We start from the raw sequence: 20,323 nt of genomic DNA, 5'->3' as shown, positions 1-20,323 counted from the left end.
GGTGGCCCAAGTATTGGAGTTTCAGCTTCAACATCAGTCCTTCCAATGAATACTCGGGACTGATTTCCTTTAGAATGGACTGCTTGGATCTCCTTGCAGTCCAAGGGACTCTCAAGAGTCTTCTCCAACACCACAGTTCGAAAGCATCAATTCTTTGGCACTCAGCTTTCTTTATACTCCAACTCTCACATCCATACATGACTACTGGAAAAACCATAGCCTTGACTAGATGGGCCTTTGTTGGCAAAGTAATGTCTCTGCTTTTTATTATGCTGTCTAGGTTGGTCATAACTTTCCTTCCAAGGAGTAAGCGTCTTTTAATTTCATGGCTGCAATCACCATCTGCAGGGATTTTGGAGCCCCCAAAAATAAAGTCTCTCACTGTTTCCATTGCTTCCCCATCTATTTGCCATGAAGTGATGGGACGTGATGCTATGATCTTAGTTTTCTGAATGTTGAGCTTTAAGCCAACTTTTTCACTCTCCTCTTTCATCAAGAGGCTCTTTAGTTCTTCTTCGCTTTCTGCCATAAGGGTGGTATTATCTGCATATCTGAGGTTATTGATATTTCTCCCGGCAATCTTGATTCCAGCTTGTGCTTCTTCCAGCCCAGCGTTTCTCATGATGTACTCTGCATATAAGTTAAATAAGCAGGGTGACAATATACAGCCTTGATGTACTCCTTTTCCTATTTGGAACCAGTCTGTTGTTCCATGTCCAGTTCTAACTGTTGCTACCTGACCTGCATACAGGTTTCTCAAGAGGCAGGTCAGGTGGTCTGGTATCCCCATCTCTTTCAGAATTTTCCAGTTGGTGGTGATCCACACAAAGGCTTTGGCATAGTCAATAAAGCAGAAATAGATGTTTTTCTGGAACTCTCTTGCTTTTTCGATGATCCAGCTGATGTTGGCAATTTGATCTCTGGTTGCTCTGCCTTTTCTAAAACCAGCTTGAACATCTGGAAGTTCACGGTTCACGTACTGTTGAAGCCTGCCTTGGAGAATTTTGAGCATTACTTTACTAGCGTGTGAGATGAGTGCAACTGTGTGGTTGTTTGAGCATTCTTTGGCATTGCCTTTCTTTGGAAGTGGCTGTGAGCAGATACCCCCTGTCCAAGGTCAGGAGCTGCGCTGGAGCGGTCATGAGGAGATACCTCATGCCCAAGGGCAAAGGAGAAACCCCAGCAAGATGGTAGGAGGGGTGAATTCACGTTTAGAACAAAACCCCATTCCTGCTAGTGATGCTCAGAGGGCTCAAACCAACCTTGTGCACACCAGGACCCAGGGACCCCACAGAGACTGAGACAGAACTGTGTTTGCGCGTCTCCTGTGGAGGTACAGGTCAGTAGTGGACTTCCACAGGGACAGAGGCTCTGGGTGCAGCTGACTTGAGTATGGTATAAGCCCTCTTGGAGGAGGTCGCCATTAACAGCACCATAGAGCTGCCAGAACTTATACAGGAGTAGGAAATAGACTCCTGGAGGGCACAAACAGAACTTCGTGTGCACCAGGACCCAGGAGAAAGGAGCAGTGACCCCAGAAGAGACTGATCCTGACTTGCCCGGGAGTGTCCAAGAGCCTCCAGAGGTGGCATGGGTTGGTGGTGGCCTGCTGCAGGGTTGGGGGCAGTGAGTGTAGCAGTACATGCATGGGATCTTTTGAAGGAGGTCGCCATTATCTTCATTACTTCTGCCATAGTCTGGCCCCAGGTAAGTAGCAGGGAGGGAACACAGCTCCACCCACCAACAGAAAATTAGATTAAAGATTTACTGAGCACGGCCCCGCCCATCAGAACAAGACCCAGTTTTCCCCTCAGTCTCTCCCATCAGGAAGCTTCCATAAGCCTCTTATCCTTCTCCATCAGAGGGCAAACAGAATGAAAACCACAATCACAGAAAACTAACCAATCTGATCACAAGAACCACAGCTTTGTCTAACTCGCCATACCGTGTAGGGCCACCCAAGACAGACGGGTCATGATGGAGAGTTCTGACAAAACGTGGTCCACTGGAGAAGGGAATGGGAAACCACTTCAGTATTCTTGCCTTGAGAACCCCATGAACCGTATGAAAAGGCAAAAAGATAGGACACTGAAAGATGAACTCTCCAAGTCGGTAGGTGCCCAAGATGCTACTGGAGACAGTGAAGTAACTCCAGAAAGAATGAAGAGACAGAGCCAAAGCAAAAACAACACCCAGGTGTGGATGTGACTGGTGATAGAAGCAAGGTCCAATGCTGTAAAGAGTAATATTGTATAGGAACCTGGAAAGTTAGGTCCATAAATCAAGGCAAATTGGAAGTGGTCAAACAGGAGATGGCAAGAGTGAACGTCGACATTTTAGGAATCAGTGAACTAAAATGCACCGGCTGCTACTGCTGCTGCTAAGTCACTTCAGTCGTGTCTGACTGTGTGTGACCCCATAGAATGGGTGAATTTAACTCAGATGACCATTGTATCTACTACTGTGGGCAGGAATCCATTAGAAGAAATGGAGCAGCCGTCTTAGTCAAGAGTCAAAAATGCAGTACTTGGATGCAATCTCAAGAACGACAGAATGATCTGTTTGTTTCCAAGGGAAACCATTCAATATCACGGTAATCCAAGTCTATGTCCCAAGCAGCAATGCTGAAGAAGCTGAAGTTGAACCTATGAAGACCTACAAGACCTTCTAGAACCAACACCCAAAAGATACCCTTTTCATTATAGGGGACTGGAATGCAAAAGTGGAAGTCAAGGAACACCTGGAATAACAGGCAAATTTGGCCTTGGAGTACAGAATGAAGCAGGGCAAAGGCTAATAGAGGTTTGCCAAGAGAACGCACTGGTCATAGCAAACACCCTCTTCCAACAACACGAGAAGACTCTACACACGGATATCACCAGCTGGTCAATACTGAAATCAGATTGATTATATTCTTTGCAGCCAAAGATGGAGAAGCTCTATACAGTCAGCAGAAACAAGATGAGGAATTGACTGTGGCTCAGATCATGAACTCCTTATTGCCAAATTCATACTTAAAATAGAGAAAAACCACTAGACCACTCAGGTATGACCTAAATCAAATCCCTTACAACTATACAGTGGAAGTGAGAAAGAGTCAAGGGATTAGATCTGATAAAGTGCCTGATGAACTATGGACAGAGGTTCGTGACATTGTACAGGAAACAGGGGTCAAGCCCACCCCCAAGAAAGAGAAATGCAAAACAGCTGTCTGAGGAGGCCTTACAAATAGCTGTGAAAAGAAGAGAAGTGAAAAGCAGAGGAGAAAAGGAAAGATATATCCATTTGAATGCAGAGTTCCAAAGAAAAGCAAGGCAAGATAAGAAAGCCTTCCTCAGTGATCAGTGCAAAGAAATAAAGGAAAACAACAGAATGGGAAAGACTAGAGATTTCTTCAAGAAAATTAGAGATACCAAGGGAACATTTCATGCAAAGATGGGCGCAATAAAGGACGGAAATGGTATGGACCTAACAGAAGCAGAAGATATTAAGAAGAGGGGGCAAAAATACACAGAACCATACAAAAAAGATCTTCACAACCCAGATAATCACAATGGTATGATCACTCACCTAGAGCCAGACATCCTGGAGTGTGAAGTCAAGTGGGCCTTAGCAAGCATCACTATGAACAAAGCTAGTGGAGGTGATGGAATTCCAGTTGAGCTATTTCAAATCCTAAAAGATGCTGTGAAAGTGCTGCACTCAGTATGCCAGCAAATTTGGAAAACTCAGCAGTGGCCATAGGACTAGAAAAGGTCAGTTTTCATTCCAATCCCCAGAAGACTTCTGTTTACATTCTCCCATAATAGAATTCAATGGGACAGTTCTACACACCTTGTTAACCCAAAACAATCTGCTTACAGAACTTTATTTATTGACCTTATTTACATCCAAGTTACTTTCAGCGAACACTGGAATTTACAGAAAACTGTGGTCAGAGAAAAACAGAGTCAGTTTTATGGAGATTTTTTTTCTTTATTGAGAAACTTAAGACTTGGGTACATCAAATAAAACCAATTTCTGGGGGAAAAAAAATCAAAACCCACAATAGAAAAAAAAAAAAAGTTAACACTGTCTGGGCCATATCAGAACCCAGAGAATATATTCTTTAAATTGAAAAATTCTAGGTGCTTCATAATTGACCTTTTGATACAAAATGACCTATTAAATTTGCAATTGCGGTTCTTGGTGTTGAGGTCCATAGGACAAGCTAGGAAGTCTTCAAACCTTGAGCTGAATTCCATGAGGGTTTATTTGGCTTTTGAATCCTGAAAAGAAAAGCACCAACACAATAAATACATAATCAAAAAAACCTCAGAGACTCAGAAATCTCTTACAGAAGTACTGCAGAGTAGGGTTTCTCAGCCTTGGTGCCCACTGATATTCTGGCCCAGATAATTCTGTTGGGGATATTTCTGTGTATTTTAGGTTGTTCAGGAGCATCCCTGCCCTCTATTCAACTGGATACCAGTAACACATTCCCAGTTGTGACAACCAAAAGTCTCCAAATGTCCTCTGAGGAGGCAACCCTGGTTAAGAACCAGTGACTCTGCAGCTACTCCATGGAAAGCCCCACACTTGATCTTTCCTGGGCATCCCTACTTCAACTCCAAATGACAGGGCTCAGGCCGTGAACAAGGGGCTAAGTCAAGCCCTACCAACACTCCAGCCCTGGCCTTTACCATGTGTGCTCTTTCCCCCGCCTCTGCCCATGTTTATCTTTCAGGGGGATATTCAGGAGTTAAAATCATTGCAGAAAATAAAAATAGCCAAACATACGGTTCGTCCTTGTCTAAGAGGTAGCAGCAGCAACAGCGCCCACCTTCTGAGCAGCTTCTTTCTTGGCATGATGTGCCTGTAGGACCGCCACAGCCTCATCCACCTGTAAGAAATGTCAGTGACATCTGAGGAGAGCCCTTCCGCCCCTCCCTGGACCAGGCCCAGTGGGGCGTCCCCTAGTGCTGACTGCCTTCCCAGATCCCCACAACCCAGCAGTCCTTAGGTCACAGGTGAGGCACAAGGAAGTGGTCATGGGGGTAGCAGACTCTTCTCTCTGCCACTCCTGGGTGTTCAAGGCCACCCCTTGTCCTCCTGAGCCCAGTGAGCAGAGGCCCAGGATCGGAGAACCCGCCCACCTTCGAGCGGAGAGACTCGGGGGACTCCAGCATGTGCAGGAGCTCCGAGTTGTCGATCTCCAGCAGCATCCCAGTGATCTTCCCAGCCAGGTTCGAGTGCATCGTCTGGATGAGTGGGAACAGACGTTCACCTGTGGGAAGGTAGCCCATGAAAAACCCAGTGGAATCCCAGCAGAGGATGGACGCTAGTGTCTAGGTCAGTAGTTCAGCGTCGCTCCCCCACCTCTGGCCCTCCCCCTTTGCAAGAACAAGGATCACTGACCCAGCATCTGCTTCTGTTCCTGGGGGGGTGCTGCAGCCAGCATGGAGGCGGTCAGCGGCTCCTGCCCCTGCACGTGGACCGCAGGCTGGGGTGCCTGGGAACCAGGAGAGGCGGCAGGTTAACACATGGGAAGGACAGTGACAGCGGTCATGAACCCGACCACTCAAGTCTACTGACTGAAAGAGGAGATGGAAGCAGTTGTCCTTGCTGTCGGTGAACTGACTTCAGTCTTGGCGGACTGAGAGGGAGGAAGAGAGTGGTATGAGGAAAAAAACCACAACCAATTAAAATGGTATGCTACTCGAAGGGAAGGGAAATGATTCAGAAAAACCTACAGTGCTAGGCAGGCATCTACCAAACAATTTTAATTGACTCAAGGCCAGTGAAGGCATCAAAGCCTTGATAATAAATAAGGTCCTGTGAACACTGGTATGTGCAGTTGTCTGCTGAAAGTTTTCCTTTAGGGGTGAATTCCCAGTAGAAACTCGGTCAAAGGGCAGAAATACAAAAATGCTTATAATTGCATCCTGTATCTCCTTTACTGCATCACATGTTTATTATATCAAATGCTTGAGGACTGTCAACAGGCAATGTCAATACCAGTCACAGTCGTTTAAAAGAAGGGCCTGGTAGACAAAAAATATTTCACACAGGGCCTTCTGAGAAACCTCCAACCTAGAGCATGGAGCAGGAGGAAACAAGGCCCAGCACCACTCCCCCAAGCAAACCGCAGAGTTCTATCACAAGCTCCCTGTCTGACCTGCCTGAGGGGCACAGCTCTAGAGACAGTAGTTACAGCGCAGAAAACCTGGGATCCGGGTCCAATTCCTCCAACCCAACCTAATACCTCTGAAGCCGAGCCTTTCATCTACAAGATGTTCACCCCATTACCTTGCAGATCAACTCAGGATCAACTCAGCCGCTGGATGTGAAAGTGAAATGGAAGCTCAGAGCTGCGAGAGCCCCTGCGCATGTTGAGGAGGAGAGCAGGAAGCAGGCTGTCTCCTCCGGGGCATTGCTGAGTCAAGTCTCATCAGGAAGAACACCTGCAAGCCCCTTCTCTCCCACTAGAGTCCCCCACAGGACACAGCCCCCTGACACAGAGCAGGCATGTAATACCTATTAAAGGAATCCAAGCAAGGCAGCTTTTACATCATGTGGAAACAGGGGAAACCCTTCTAGGGTTCTGTCTGGTGGACCTCACCTGCAGGGGCTGGATGGCAGGGTGAGGACTGCGAACGCTGGAGGCATATTTGTAAGGTGCAACAGCCCGAGGAGCAGCGGCAGCAACAGCAGCACGAGGCGCTAAGTTCTGCACAGCTGTGGGAACACCTTAGGAGAAGGACAAGTGAAATTAAAGCCCAACGGTCTGGGCAAAGACCCGTCAAATCCCATCTTTCCCCATTCTCTGTGCATCCAATACCACCTCCAGACTGGCAGCTGTCAGTCAGCCCTTGCTGGGCGGCACCAGCCCCACCAAAGTCCATAGCCAAGCGGTCCGGGCACTCAGACCCTACAACAGACCAGCAAATGCACATCAGTGTTGGCGGCAGACGTCCAACTGGCCACGTCCCACGGAAGGAGCAATTCCAAAGCACGTTCACACAGCACACAGCACACGTGGGGCCACTAGCGCTACTTTCGAGGAAAGGCCAACAGATAACATACAACTCTTGCCACCTCTTGGTTGGAATACAGGACATACTCTGCAAAGAAGTGCCTTGAATCTCCCAACCCCACCCAAAGAACAGGCTGCCTCTGCAGTCATTCAACTAACACATTTCTACACTTAAACTTTTTCAGAGTCACCGATGAGGCAAAGAATCTTAAAAGGAACCAACACTCAGAACACAGGTTGTTTTCCTGCTGCTCCAGTACCTACCTAAGCACACAGCTAAGATTACAGAACCAGGACCGGACAACACGGTGAGCCCAACGAACAGACCAACCCTGGGCAGAGCCTAGTCGTCCTGACTCCCTCCTCCCCGGGCCACACTTCAAGGCCAGTTTGCTCACCGACTCTCTGAGCGGTAGTAGGGAGGCCGCGAGAGGCCGGAGCATTACCAGTTGGAGCCAGATGGCGAAGAGCTGGACGAGGCCCAGACTGGCGTATAGCACTTGGCATTCCTTGGAAGCCTGGTGAAGAGACAAAATCGCACATCACTGGTGAACGACATGGACCTGAACCTTGACTGTACCCCAGAGCAGGCAGGGAGGGGAGGTGGGGGAGCCCAGGACAGGTACATCCTGGGGGATCAGATCACTGTTTCCCACCACCTACCTTGAGGTCTCCCACCTTGCTGCCAGCGTGGATTAGGCCTCATCTGTGCTAACTGGTTAGGTGTGTAATATGGAGGTCTTCCCTGAGCCTGGAAGAAAGAGCAACCAAGCCCTTTTATTTAAGGACCTGAAGCCACACTAGAGTAGTATCTCATCTCATCTCCGTATCAGGCTCTAGGTTGATTATTTGGGACAGAGGCACTCTCTACTCAAGGGCGTGGGAAGGGCAGTCAGTGAATGGGGACTCTACCCCTGCCACTGTGTGCACATGACCACGAGTAAGTCCTTCCTTGTTTTATCTGAAGGATCTTTACTCCATCTCCCCCACCACTGTGGACTGTGGGAGCAGCTGTCAGCAGGCAGGTTCCAAAGAGGCGTGAACAGACAGCAGACCCACCTGTGGAACTGCCGGCACAAAGTAGCCCCCAGCTGCAGGCTGGAACTGATTTAAGATGGCGTTGGCGGGCAGCGCCCTCATCCCGGCCACCCGCTGCATATACTGGTTCGTCAGGTGAGCCTTTCTCTCCTCCTTTCTCTGGGCCAGCGCGACATACAGTGGCTTAGAGCCCACGATGCGTCCATTCATCTCCGTGACTGCTTTGGTTGCCTCTTCAGGGGATGAGAAGCAGACAAAGCCAAATCCTTTGCTTCTCCCATCTTCCAGCATCACCTACAAAAACGAGACCAGCCACTTAGGACAAAGGTGCCCAGGTGTTAAAACCTGGGCTCCCCACTGTGAGAGTTGCCAGGTCGAGTCAGGGCATCTCAGCTGAGTCCCATGACGGACCCCAGACCAACTGCGTCACCGCCTCTAAGGGAGAACCTAAGCATTTTGCTTTTTTAGATCCCCAAGTGACTGAAGTTCCCAAGTACTGTGAGATGCCTAATGGCCGAAGCAGGAACCCAAAGATGTTTTCTGAAACCCCAAAGCATAGATATCTCTGGGAACTCAGAGATCTTGACAGCAGCATCAAGCAATTTATTTGTAGAACTCATCTGCCCAAGACCTTGGTGAATTGAACTTCAGGAGTTGTAAAATCAATGTGTGCCACCCTCAATTCAATGGGAATAAACACAGCAGAAAGACAACCAGCCAGGAGACAGGCAGCTGGATTCAAGCCCTGCTCTGTAATCTCTATGCTATACTGCTTAAAGAAAAAAAAAAAAAAAAAAAAGGCTTTTTCCTCGCCTGAGCAGCTCATTTTTTGCTTTTCCCAGCCTCTCTCCTCAGAAGCACTGGGAGCAATGTGACCACGTAGTCTTGGATCGTTAGCTCACAGCCTGGAGAATCTCTTAAAGAGGAGGCCTGGGGAGTAAAGACATGTAACCACCCAACAACTGTCTACCAACAAGGTGGACCAATAATGCATGTGAAACTACTACGACATCTTCATCTTGGAAATGGCACCCAGGAAACTTCAAGATATGGTGCTTCTGCTCTCTTCTTGCAAATACCATCATGACTCCTGTGCTGGTCAGCTAGAAGAGACTATCTATCATTCGTTGCACTGCTGGAGGCCCATCAAGAGGGTGATAAGAAGGAGGGGGCAAGGAACTGAGGAAATTCCTGAGGGTGGCCTCTGGCCAACACCCTGCTACCACTGATAATGCTCCTGGGCTGTGAGTGACAAGCTAAGGGCCAGGGCAGGGTTGCCAAATCTTCACTGGCCCACTGGCCTCCCTTCTCGTCACCTGAAGGACTCTGTGATGTGGACTGCACCTCTATGAAGTGGGAACAGAGTCTGTAGGAGGCTCTGCCCCAAACTTTCAGACGCCACCAGTTCCCACCACAAACCCAGAGCACCTAGGACATGCGGTGTGACATCTTCAGCTAACCAGTATTCTCTTGCTCAAGGACTCAACTCCTTATTTTTACAACGGGGTTTGCACTTACTGCCCCTGGCTAACTCAGTTGATATAATTAACAAGGAAAATCAAGCAGATGCAAAACACAGAAAAACAAACTTTCCACTCTCCTCTCCTTCTTACAAGACCGAACTCCAGAATCCTCAAAACACCTCCGTTTGAGAAGTGTGGCAGAGTCGTAGAGACAGGCCCCAAGACAAATGGAAAACAGCCCGTCTGGATTTCCTCTGCTCATACTGTAGCACCATCTGTCCCCACACCAGCACAGAGCAGCAGAGAATGGGAAAGATTCAGGTGCTCTCAGGGGCTGGAAGAGAGGGACTGAGTCAGGTTCATCTCCACATCCTGGTGCCTGGGAGACAGTGCACATTAAACCAATGAACTGTCATTCTCCAGAGCATATACTCAGATGGTTAAGTGAAGCCAGGAGAAATTCCTAGGCCAGTAGCTACTCTCAGAAATGAACAAAATTTAGATCCTATCCCTTCAATGAAATAAATGCAATAGACTTCTACAGGATTATAACTTCTGTTTTCAATCCCCGAATTTCAGTATAAAATACCTTAGCACTGGTGATTGATCCGAAAGGAGAAAACTCTTTCCTTAACTTCTCATCATCGATGGTGTCATCCAAGTTCTTAATGTAGAGATTCACCCCCTGAAGCAGAAAGATCTCTGTTACACATGCCCTAAAACTGTGGTTCTCAAAATTCAATCCCTAGACTCATTAGAAATGCGAATTCTCAGGCGAGCACCTGCCACTAATGAGGCAGAAGCTGTGCGCCCAGCTATGTGTTTTCCCAAGCTCTGCTGGGGATTCTGATGCAGGATCAAAGCTGAGGAAGGACTGCCTGAAGACTTGACAGGACCATCGATGCAGTCCCAGCCTTCCTCACAGCTGCTCAGGCTGACCACTGACCCAGCAGGGCTCTCCTTACCACCATTCCAGACAAATGGCTATCATTTAAGTAAACAGAACGTCAAGACTAAGAACAGACCGAGGTTTCCAGAACAGAGTCCCTAAACAAATAATTTAAATCTTTGTCTCTGTCCTAAAATTGCTGCTGTATCTGGCAAGTATATCCTTTTAAACCTGATGATCTTGGGAGAAATCAGAAGAGCAAATTCATGGTCCCCGAAGAGAAAGCCTGCCAATCAAAGGGTGCTTTTGCCAATACCTTGAAGTACATCCTGCTGGTAAGCTGGGCTGCGACCACCTCTCACCTGATAGCGACTAATCCTCTCCTGCTTCAGCTGTTCAAATTTTCGCTTTAACTCGGCCTGCCGCTCCACTTTCTTTTGTGCACGGCCAACGAAAATGACCTTCCCAGTGATTTCTTTTCCATTCATCTCTTCCACAGCCTGAAGAGGAAATACATGACTTTAAACCAAGATGCAGAGGCAGGGGCCTTGCTCCGGAGGTCTGTTAAGTCCCACCAAATATTCTGAGAGAAAGAAATCTGCCCTATAGGGCTAAAAACTAATTTCCTTCTCAAGTCAGCTAAGTCAATCCAAACCTTCTCATCAGTAAAATAGGGTTAATATTTAAATGGGTCGTTGGTTGAGATAATACAGTGAAAAAATCGTACAGCTGTATAAATACAAGCATAGCAGACATGAGCCTATGTTAATAATTTGGCTGTCACTACATTTCTCAGGTTCTTTTGAGGATACTGAGTGATACTGAGTGTTGTGGGCCTAGCACAATGCTTTGCCCAGAAGTGGCTACTGTTCCTCGATTGGCAACTCTGGGCTCTTGGTTCCCTCACCTACAAGTGGGAGCAAATCCCTGCCTTATACTTTCAACCTACAGGCCTGAAGAGCTGATGGGCACACGCCAAATGCTTTGAAAAGTTATGTGAAATGCCTCGGGAAGATAACTCCAGAGCACAGAGACTGCACATAACTACTAGATTCTCCGGGAATGCCAGCTCCACCCTATGTGATGGTAAGACCCTGCCCACACGCTGGGGCCACTCCCTACAAATTTTCCCCAACCCTCATGTTACTCTCACCTTATTGGCATCCTCGTGTTTTTCGTAACTCACAAAGCCAAAGCCTTTGGATTTCCCACTGGGATCTCTCATCACCTTGACACTTAGGGTCTTACCTATTGCCAAAGGACAGAACTATTAGTAACAGCATCTCTACCACAGCTCAAAGAGAGGCTTCTTTGGGAGCTCACTTGAAGCTCCTGCTGAGGCCAGACGGACTCAAGAGGCACCATGCCTGGCCTTCTAATTACGACCAAGCTGCTGAGATGGTCTTGGGAACGGGACAAAATAGGATGAAGCCAAGAGCTGAGGCCTGGGGCCTACTCCTATCTACCCTGTGGCCTTTGTCATAAAAGGCATTTTACTTCTGGGTCTAGATGCCCTCATCTCTTAAATAAGTAAAAAGATGAATTCCAGGTCTGGTGGGACACAGGAGGGCAAGGGACCCTGACTTACCAAACTGGCTAAATAGCTCTTTCAGATTCTCATCATCAATCTCTTCCCCAAAGTTTTTGATGTAAACATTGGTGAATTCCTTGGCTTTGGCTCCAAGTTCAGCTTCCCGCTCTTTTCGAGACTTGAATCTGCCCACAAACCTAAAAAGAAACCATGAAAATTATTGATCACTCAGAGGAACAAAACATGATTTCCAGGGGCCCAAAGGAATGCAGATTAAAGGCTGACAGGAGAGGTTAAAACACGAGTCCCCATCCAACCACCAAGAGAGCAAGCTCAGAGATGCCCGAACTCCCCAGCAGAAAGAGAAAGAGGCGGGACTATCCTTCGAGGATCAGCCCCAGGGCTCCTGGCTCAGGCCAGGGCCCCTCCTACCACATCACACTGCCTTCGTGAAGAAACCTGATGACCATGTTTTTAAAACGTTCATTTCTGTACATCTATGTAAATGCATAGAAAAGGTCTGGAAGGATACAAACCAAACTGTTAACAGTGGTTAATCCTAGGAGTGAGATTGCTGGAGTGAACCAAGAGGCAGCCTTTGTTTTTCACTGTATTCATTCTAGTGCTGCTTACACTTAACTGGAAAAGGTACCCTTACATTAAAAATCTTTTAGGTTTCTTTCTAGTGATACCTTTAGAAGACTTGACCACTGGGCACAAACACATCATCAATGCAACCCATTCCCTGGTCTGTTTAATAACACAATGGACAGAAATGACTTTTGCTTGTCATAACCAAGATTTACCGTATGGTCCCTTCTCTCCCTGCGTGATTTAACTAAGATCCCCATCTCTCCATTCTAAAGTAACCACACCAAAGCAACACGGTCTATTATGAACAGTCTTCTGTACTGGGATGAGATTTTTCACTGTAAAAGTACTACTGTGGAGCCAGCCTAGTATTTTGAAGGCCACTGAGTCATAAGTTAGCCAAGTGGAGGGGACAATTTGGCATCAACTCCTAGCGAGTGACCCCATGGACAGACCTGAGTCATGGAAGGTCAAGGTCACATGGCTAGTACACAGTTTGTGGTCAGTCCAGGGCCCTCTCCACTCTGCCGCTGGCCAAGACCCCTGCTCAGAGTGGGCTCAAGAGCTGCCTTCCAGCCAGCCCCTGTTGCCAATGCTCACAAAACCCACAGACGGATGCTTCTAAGGGAGAGGCGGCAGGCCGGCCATGGCTTGGGCTGGAAGCCCACCTTGGCGAGTCAAAAGGGCTGCCACGGCTCAGGCAGGGAGACTCACCAGCCCTGGAGTGGAGAGGTAGGAGCAGGCCACACTTGGGCCGAGAGAACCAGTAGCCGCCTTGTGTGTGCCAGTTAATACCGAGGTGGGGCCACGGCTGGCTCATGCGATGGCTGTTGCTCCGGACTGGGACACTCACACTTTGCGGTCATTGAGGAGCATGCCGTTCATCTTCTCGATGGCCTTGTCGGCAGCCTCCTGGGTCTCGAAGTGGACAAAGGCATAACCCTTAGAGCCGTTCTCATCACACACCACCTGTCAAAGATAAGGCGGGCCACTTCAGCACCACTGCCCAGCTCCAAGGACTCGAGAGCCGTGTGGGCTCCTGAGTCTGAGAGGCCTCTAGCCCATCCATGGTCAAAAGGAAGGAGAGTACAGTAGGTACCTAGTGATGTTCCACTTACAAACGGTAGCCACATTAGGCTGCGTTCTATTCCAAAAGTTTTATTTCATTAAAAAATTATTTTGAGATCTGGGTACAAAACCACAAGGTTACAGAAAGATAAACCATTTTCCAAGCCCACAACAGAATTTCAGTCTAGTGTGGAGTCAGCTCTGCAAACCACCACCACACAGGTTGCACAAAATGCCCCAACAGAAACAGGGGCATGGAGAAGGAAGAGGGTGAATTCATGCTTCTAAAATGACTTAAGTACAGCTTCCTGGAGACCAGGCATTGCTCAGGTACTTGCCACCCTTCCCCCCCACAAGAGAGCCTTTTGATGCCTTCCAAAGTTAGGAAACAGGAAGGATATTTCAGGCAGAGGGAAGAATAAACAAAGACAAGAAAGCACCTGCTGGTTTATGCCGGGCTGTGGCACAGAGATTATCTACAGGGAACTTTTAGACTTTTGAGCCATTTCCAGCATTTTGAAAATTATCACACCCAGCCGCCCAATTCCAAGGCAATTCCCCACTTAATATTTGTTTTTATGATTCAGTTAATTATTCTGCTGGAAATCATTTAATCAGTGTTTACCTTGCAGGACAGAATGTTCCCAAAAGCAGAAAAAGTATCATAAAGTGCCTTGTTATCTATAGATTTGTCCAGGTTCTTGATGAAGACGTTTCCCACACCAGATTTTCTCAGAGACGGATCCCTCTGAGACCACATGATCCGGATCGGCTTTCCCTTAATTACATCAAAGTTCATGGTGTCCAAGGCCCGCTCAGCTGCAAAACAGAAACACACTCCCATTGAGGATATAAAACGTTACCTTGCGTACTTAAATGATTGCCACCATCCCAGGAACAGATAGCTCCAGGACTTTTCAAGGTAAGCACTCTGATACAGGGAACTCTATTAAAATTAAACGACGTCCGTTTCCTCTAGCCTGCAACACTACCGAGGATAGAAGTCCTAGCAAATCGTCCTCCTTCATGGCAGAAGTCTCAGTCCCTCTAGGGTAAGGTGGTTAGGCAAGATAATCTAAATGCATTTATGGTACCAGGATCAAATGATAACACCTTACATTTGATTAAGCTTTATCATCTATAGAGACTTCGAAGCCTACTACCCACAGGGAGGGAGGTGAAACAGGCGAAATGATCCATCTTATCAAATGGACAAACTTATGATCAGGATGGCTAAACAGTATAGCTAACTACCGATTAAGAAACTAATGGCAGACTTTCTGATTATTTTTCAGTAACATATTGCATCAGCATTATCAACTAGCTGTCGCTTAGTTTACAACTCATCTATTGGACAAATGACTAAAAAATCCTGTGAACAATCAACTGGGGAAACTGTCCTATCTCTGAATTCAGCCCAGTTGCCTGTATTTTCAATTTCTCGGAAAATTCAGACAAAAAACCTTAATTATCAAAATGACGGTCACACATGGAAATGTTCTTTGTGTTATCAGAATGAGAAGGATGAAACCACAGCACCTTGCTGCCGAAGTTGCCAGCGCAGGCAGGCCCTGAACCTAGTGGTTTCTAGGCTATCTGAAGCTTCCATCTGAGTTCCAGGGAATTCCAGGAATTTCAGATGTCCCAGTGCCCAATCAAGTTCTCAACCCAGTGCTTTGGGATGTTCCTTCACTTCTCAACCAAATCCAGGCATACACCATCTGTCAGCAGAACACTTCTCTTTACTGGCAGTAAACGATTCAGACCCACTTTTCCTGACTTATGCACTGACATCACCCAGAATCTCCTCCCCCAGGAAGGGATGGGGTAGGGGGTGTTACCCCGCCTCAAGGCACCATCTCACTTAAAACAGGAACAAGATCCCTAACTCTGCCCCTCCACAAGCTCATCTGTCCAGTCAGCCAGCAGAGTAGCTCCTTTTCAGTACTTCCAACCACCTTTCCCACTGTTCTCAGCTAGATTCGTTCAGTATGAGGGAAGGTGGTCAGGAAAAAGGGAGATGGCAGGTCCAAGTCAGCGAATGTCCAGGACAGAGGGCTCGCTTGTGAGGACTCTGATCCACGGCCTGCGACCCCAAACTGTGTTTCATGAATTAGCAAGGAAGAAGCCCGTTTCAACACGGCTCCTGTCTATTTCCAGACAGTGCTGCACAAGACAAGTCGGCTTAGTCTGACAAATCTGGCTGCACTTATTTATAGCAGGGAGAGGTCCTGCAGAGGTATGTGTTGGCAGACACACTAACCAATGGCTTGTGCTACTATCTCTAAGTGACAGGACTTTTGTTCAGAAGAGTCAAGGAGGCTGACAAGAGCCAATGGTCCCACTACTCCCCCCTAAAAAGCCCACACTCAGCTACTTCCTCGTGCCCTGTGGCCAGAAAAAACCCAGAGCCCACTGAACTGACCGGAGCGGGGCTGTGTCTCTCAACAAGTCCACTTCTCTGGTATCAGCTGCATCCTGAGCAAGTGACATTCTGTGGGTTTCACGGACAGTGGACCGTGTGGGGGCAAAAATAGGGACCTGGAGATCCTCTGCCACAGGAAGGCTTGTTTCTCCCAGTAATGATCTGTCTCTACAGTTGTTCCCTGCTGTTCTGGAGTCACGTGCAACCCCCGATTAGGTTTCTTCTGGCCTCACTCAGGCCAGGCCTGTAGCATACCTCAACATGCTCCAGCCCCAGTCAGGGCTGGCAGAGCACTGCACCCGCAGTCCCAGCTTAGCCTCCAACCGTTCGCAGTTCCTTTTCCTCTTTGGAAGTCCTATCTTTTTCAGATGAGATGAAGTGAAAGGGTTTTTGACAAGTGTAAAGCACTGTCCACAGGTGAGGTGATAATCCCCAACAGCCTAGCGGATTTCCAAGGGGCGCCTCCCTGACTACCTACGCAACCTGCTCCAAAGCCCAGGGAGCTGGCGGGGCACCATACACCCTGGTGGCGCTAACACAAGTGCCTGCTCAAGTTCAACACACAGAATTGTTCCCCTGCTTCCTACCTGCCCTGAAAGATCCATCAGCACAAAACCAAAGACTCTTAAGCTTAGGGTCAAGTGAGGGGAGGGGACAGCAGTTTTGCCATGTAAAATTTTGGAAGAAATTGTGTTTCAATCATCCTGCCTTTTCCTCAGGCCTGTGAGGGGCCGGAGCCCCTGGCCAGCTAAGGCTCTCTTAACAGAGCAGCCACCCCCGCCCCGCCCCACACAAATGGAATGACAGCAACTTCCTTCTGGTCCTCCTTGGGCTCCAACACCCCCTCCTCCCACCACTGATTAGCCCAAGGTCACCCAGTTAGCAAGTGGTGGAAGCAAGACTGAAACTCTGGTCATCTGATGCCAGGATCCCGGGTTCTCAACCCCCGCATCCCGTCCCCCACTACGGCTTCTGTGCGCTGTGGCGATGCCCCCTCCCCGGGGGTGGGGACCCGCCTGGAGAAGGACTCCAAGGGCCACAGGTTTGTGGCCACAGCTTGTACTCACCGTCAGCCGGCTGCTGGAAGTTGACGTAGGCATAACCCAGGGAGCGGCGGGTGATCATATCGCGGCAGACCCGGATGGACAGCACAGGCCCCGCAGGACTGAACTTTTCGTACAGCATGGCCTCGGTGACGTCCGAGTGCAGGTCACCCACGTACAGGGAGGCCATGGGGTAGCTGCTGGCCGCAGCGTTCATCTCCCCAGCCCCCACCACCCCGAGCCCCGCCAGGAGGACTTCTTAAGAGGGACCGCACAGGACAAAGGGGCTCCGCTCGGAGCCGTGGCCCACGCCGCGGCTCACAGGTGGCAGTGAAGCTCGGAGAAGCTGGGAGTCGGCTCCGAGGGCCGGAGAGGAGTTCGGGGACGGCTCGGACAAGATTGCCAAACCGCAGACAAAAGGCTCTCAAAAACAATATGGCCCTCCCTGGGAGTTTGTAATTTTTCAGCTGTCCTGGTCTGAAGCTCTCAATTTCAAAAGAAGGGAAAAAAATTAAAACGGGGACTCCCCTCCGAATGACAAAAAAATTTCCAGAGGTAACCCGGCGGTGCCCACGGCGGCCTCCGAGACGCGCGTTTCTCTATAAATATAGGCCTCGGGCTCCCGGCGGTTTAAGATTACAGCAGCCCGGGGAAGAGGGAAACCAAATATTTGTCGGTGCCGACTCGGCAAGCCCCGGGCGGCCCGAGCGCGCAGCCGCCTCCCACGCCGGGCCGGCGAAGGGCAGCGCGGACACGTGGTGCGGGGGGCGAGGGCGGCGGGCGCGGGGCTGCCACGCGGCGCAACCGGGCGGCGGCGCGTGGACGCGGGCGCGCGGGCGGCTCACCACCGGACCGACGGACGGGGACCGACAGACGCCCAGGTGCGGCGGCGGCGGGCAGGCCGGAAGCGTGCGAAAGTGACTTCCCCGCGGGCTCTCCGAAGAGGATTCGTCTTTTTCTTTTTCTTTCTCTCTCTTTTTTTTTTTAAATTTTAAAGCGTTTTCGGATTTTTTTTTTTTATCTTTTTCTCTTTTCTTTTTTTGCTTCAGGCTACTAGGCCCGAAAGTGGTGGAGGCTGCGGCGACCCGGGGCGGAGAGAGGCGGCCGGGGGAGCCACCGCTCCATTTATACCCGCCCGCCCCGGGCGCTGCTGGTCGAAGGGCGCCTCGCGACCTGGGCGCAGTCGTGCCCGCCCACTCGGCCCGGGGGCCCGAGGCGGGGCGGCCACAGGAGAGCGTCCCGGCGCGGCCGCTCGGAGCCACAGCGACCCCTGGCGCTCGGAGGACCGCTCCGCTGGGGCCTCGGCCGGACCCAAGCGCCGCTTTCCCTACGGAAGGCTGGAGTGTAAACCGCCCGTTCGTCTGCGACTAGAACGCAAGGATAATGTCACCCGCTCGCGCGCATCATGTTTGTAATCAATGTCTTGCCGAAGTGTAAAATAAAGATGACATAAAGTAAATTATAGTTACATAATAGGTGCTCCATGTAAATGACTGGGCCCAAATAAAGGAGAAGACATTCAGAAGCTTTTAGATTACTGAGACCTAAAGGTAGAAGCATCGGGAACACGACAGCTACTCCTGCGGTAGTACCCGTGGGTGATGAGATGCTCTGGAAAGATGAACAAATTTTGGAAAAGCTTCAATAAAACAAGATACAATCATCCCTCTATTTACAAGGTTGTGGTCTTCCTGGAAATTTAGTTGAAATTTAAGGACACAGAATCTGTTCTGTTCCCATGTAAAAGGGAGTCACAGTCTAAGATCTGATCGTTATAAAAAGATTTTTCCTCGGCATGAGGATCCAGCAGGTCCTTTGAAAGTCATGCAGTACATAGGACAAATCTACTCCATGTGGGACTGTCCCTGTGGACATGGTGTTGTAAAATATAATCCCTTCTTCCATAAATGCCAGGAACCACCCTCATCATCACTGTGATCACGGAAAACTGGACATTACTAAAAGGCACACAGATGCTCCCATTGAAAACCATTGATTTGATTAAATGAATGAAGAGATAATAGTATTTATATATTTACTCAAAGAAATGGGCTCACTGTATGTCAACATCAGATAAAGGTGCTAGGTGATACCATGGCAGACAAGGCAGATAAAGTCCCTCTCTCCCTTTTGACATTTATACTCTAGGTAGCGTATTAAATCAAGAAACATTTATGGAGCACTCCATCTGTACATAGATCCCCTCCTGAGGGAAGCCTTCCTAGACCACCAAGTCGTTTAAAGTAGCTTACCAGCACTGTACATCTCAGCACACCGTTCTGTCTTCTTATCTTCAAGGCTCACTATCTGAAATCATGTTATTCACATATGTGTTTGCCTGTTTGGTTTGTTTCCCACTATAAAAATGCTTCATGAGAGCAGAAACATGGACCAGTACCTACATGGCACATACTAAATAATAAATATCTATTAAACAAATGAATGGGAGAAGGCAATGGCAACCCACTCCAGTATTCTTGCCTAGAAAATCCCATGGACGGAAGAGCCTGGTAGGCTGCAGTCCATGGGGTCTAAGAGTCGGACACAACTGAGCGACTTCACTTTCACTTTTCACTTTCCTGCATTGGAGAAGGAAATGGCAACCCACTCCAGTGTTCTTCCCTGGAGAATCCCAGGAACGAGGGAGCCTGGTGGGCTGCCGTCTATGGGGTCGCAAAGAGTCAGACACGACTGAAGCGACTTAGCAGCAGCAGCAGCAAACAAATGAATACCATAAGCAAAGCTTGCATAGTCCCTAACCTTGTATAGCTATCTAGTGGGGAATTTACTACCTGTGTGACCTTGAGCAAGCTAGTTTACATCTCCGACTCAGATTTCCAATTTGTAAATAAACTAAATGGGCTTCCACAGTGAATCAGACGGTAAAGAATCTGCCTGCAATGCAGACCTGTGTTCAATCCCTAGGTTGGGAAGATCCCCTGTAGAAGGGAATGGCAACCCATTCCAGTATTCAGGCTTGGAGAATTCCATAGACAGAGGAGCCTGGTGGGCTGCACTCCATGAGGTCGCAGAGTCGGATATGACTGAGCAATTCAGGGTGGGAACACAGCCCCACCCATCAGTAGAAAATTGGATTAAATATTTATTGAGCATGGCCTTGCCCACCAGAACAAGACCCAGTTTTCTGCATAGCCAGTTCCTCCCATCAGGAAGCTTGCACAAGCCTCTTATCCTCATCCATCAGAGGGCAGACAGAATAAAAACCACAGTCACAAAACACTAACCAAAATGATCACATG

The 20,323-nt window shown here is 48.7% G+C and overlaps 1 protein-coding gene and 1 non-coding gene across 51 annotated transcripts; both read right to left on the bottom strand.

Annotated features, from left to right (window-relative positions):
- Positions 1-3,954: 3,954 nt before the first annotated feature.
- PABPC4 (poly(A) binding protein cytoplasmic 4) lies at positions 3,955-18,209 on the bottom strand. 50 transcript variants are annotated; one of them, XR_014054288.1, is made up of 17 exons: positions 17,088-18,209; positions 14,221-14,414; positions 13,381-13,496; positions 11,994-12,133; positions 11,559-11,653; positions 10,768-10,905; positions 10,106-10,201; positions 8,075-8,347; positions 7,679-7,766; positions 7,414-7,533; positions 6,821-6,910; positions 6,289-6,729; positions 5,575-5,635; positions 5,398-5,491; positions 5,136-5,266; positions 4,780-4,882; positions 3,955-4,268 (listed from the first exon to the last, which is right to left on the bottom strand). XR_014054288.1 is itself a non-coding variant. In XM_081492079.1 (17 exons), exons 1-17 carry the CDS (start codon positions 17,278-17,280, stop codon positions 4,251-4,253), a joined length of 2,082 nt encoding a protein of 693 aa, XP_081348205.1. In that variant the 5' UTR covers positions 17,281-18,209; the 3' UTR covers positions 3,955-4,250. The 50 variants fall into 50 exon arrangements, 17 of the variants coding, with proteins under 17 accessions (XP_081348205.1, XP_081348207.1, XP_081348209.1 ...); XR_014054289.1 differs by having other exon boundaries at positions 6,517-6,729; XR_014054276.1 differs by having other exon boundaries at positions 6,602-6,729.
- LOC145508133 (small nucleolar RNA SNORA55) lies at positions 9,707-9,841 on the bottom strand. The gene has a single exon (XR_014055392.1). It is a non-coding gene; the product is annotated as a small nucleolar RNA SNORA55 (small nucleolar RNA).
- Positions 18,210-20,323: the final 2,114 nt, after the last annotated feature.

The sequence above is a fragment of the Giraffa tippelskirchi genome, chromosome 5 (assembly GCF_054371585.1).
Source record: "Giraffa tippelskirchi isolate mGirTip1 chromosome 5, T2T-mGirTip1v1.2.pri, whole genome shotgun sequence".
NCBI classification, from domain to species: Eukaryota; Metazoa; Chordata; class Mammalia; order Artiodactyla; family Giraffidae; genus Giraffa; species Giraffa tippelskirchi.
The sequence above is the reverse complement of the archived record's forward strand: the minus strand, read 5'-3'. Positions and strand labels throughout refer to the sequence as shown.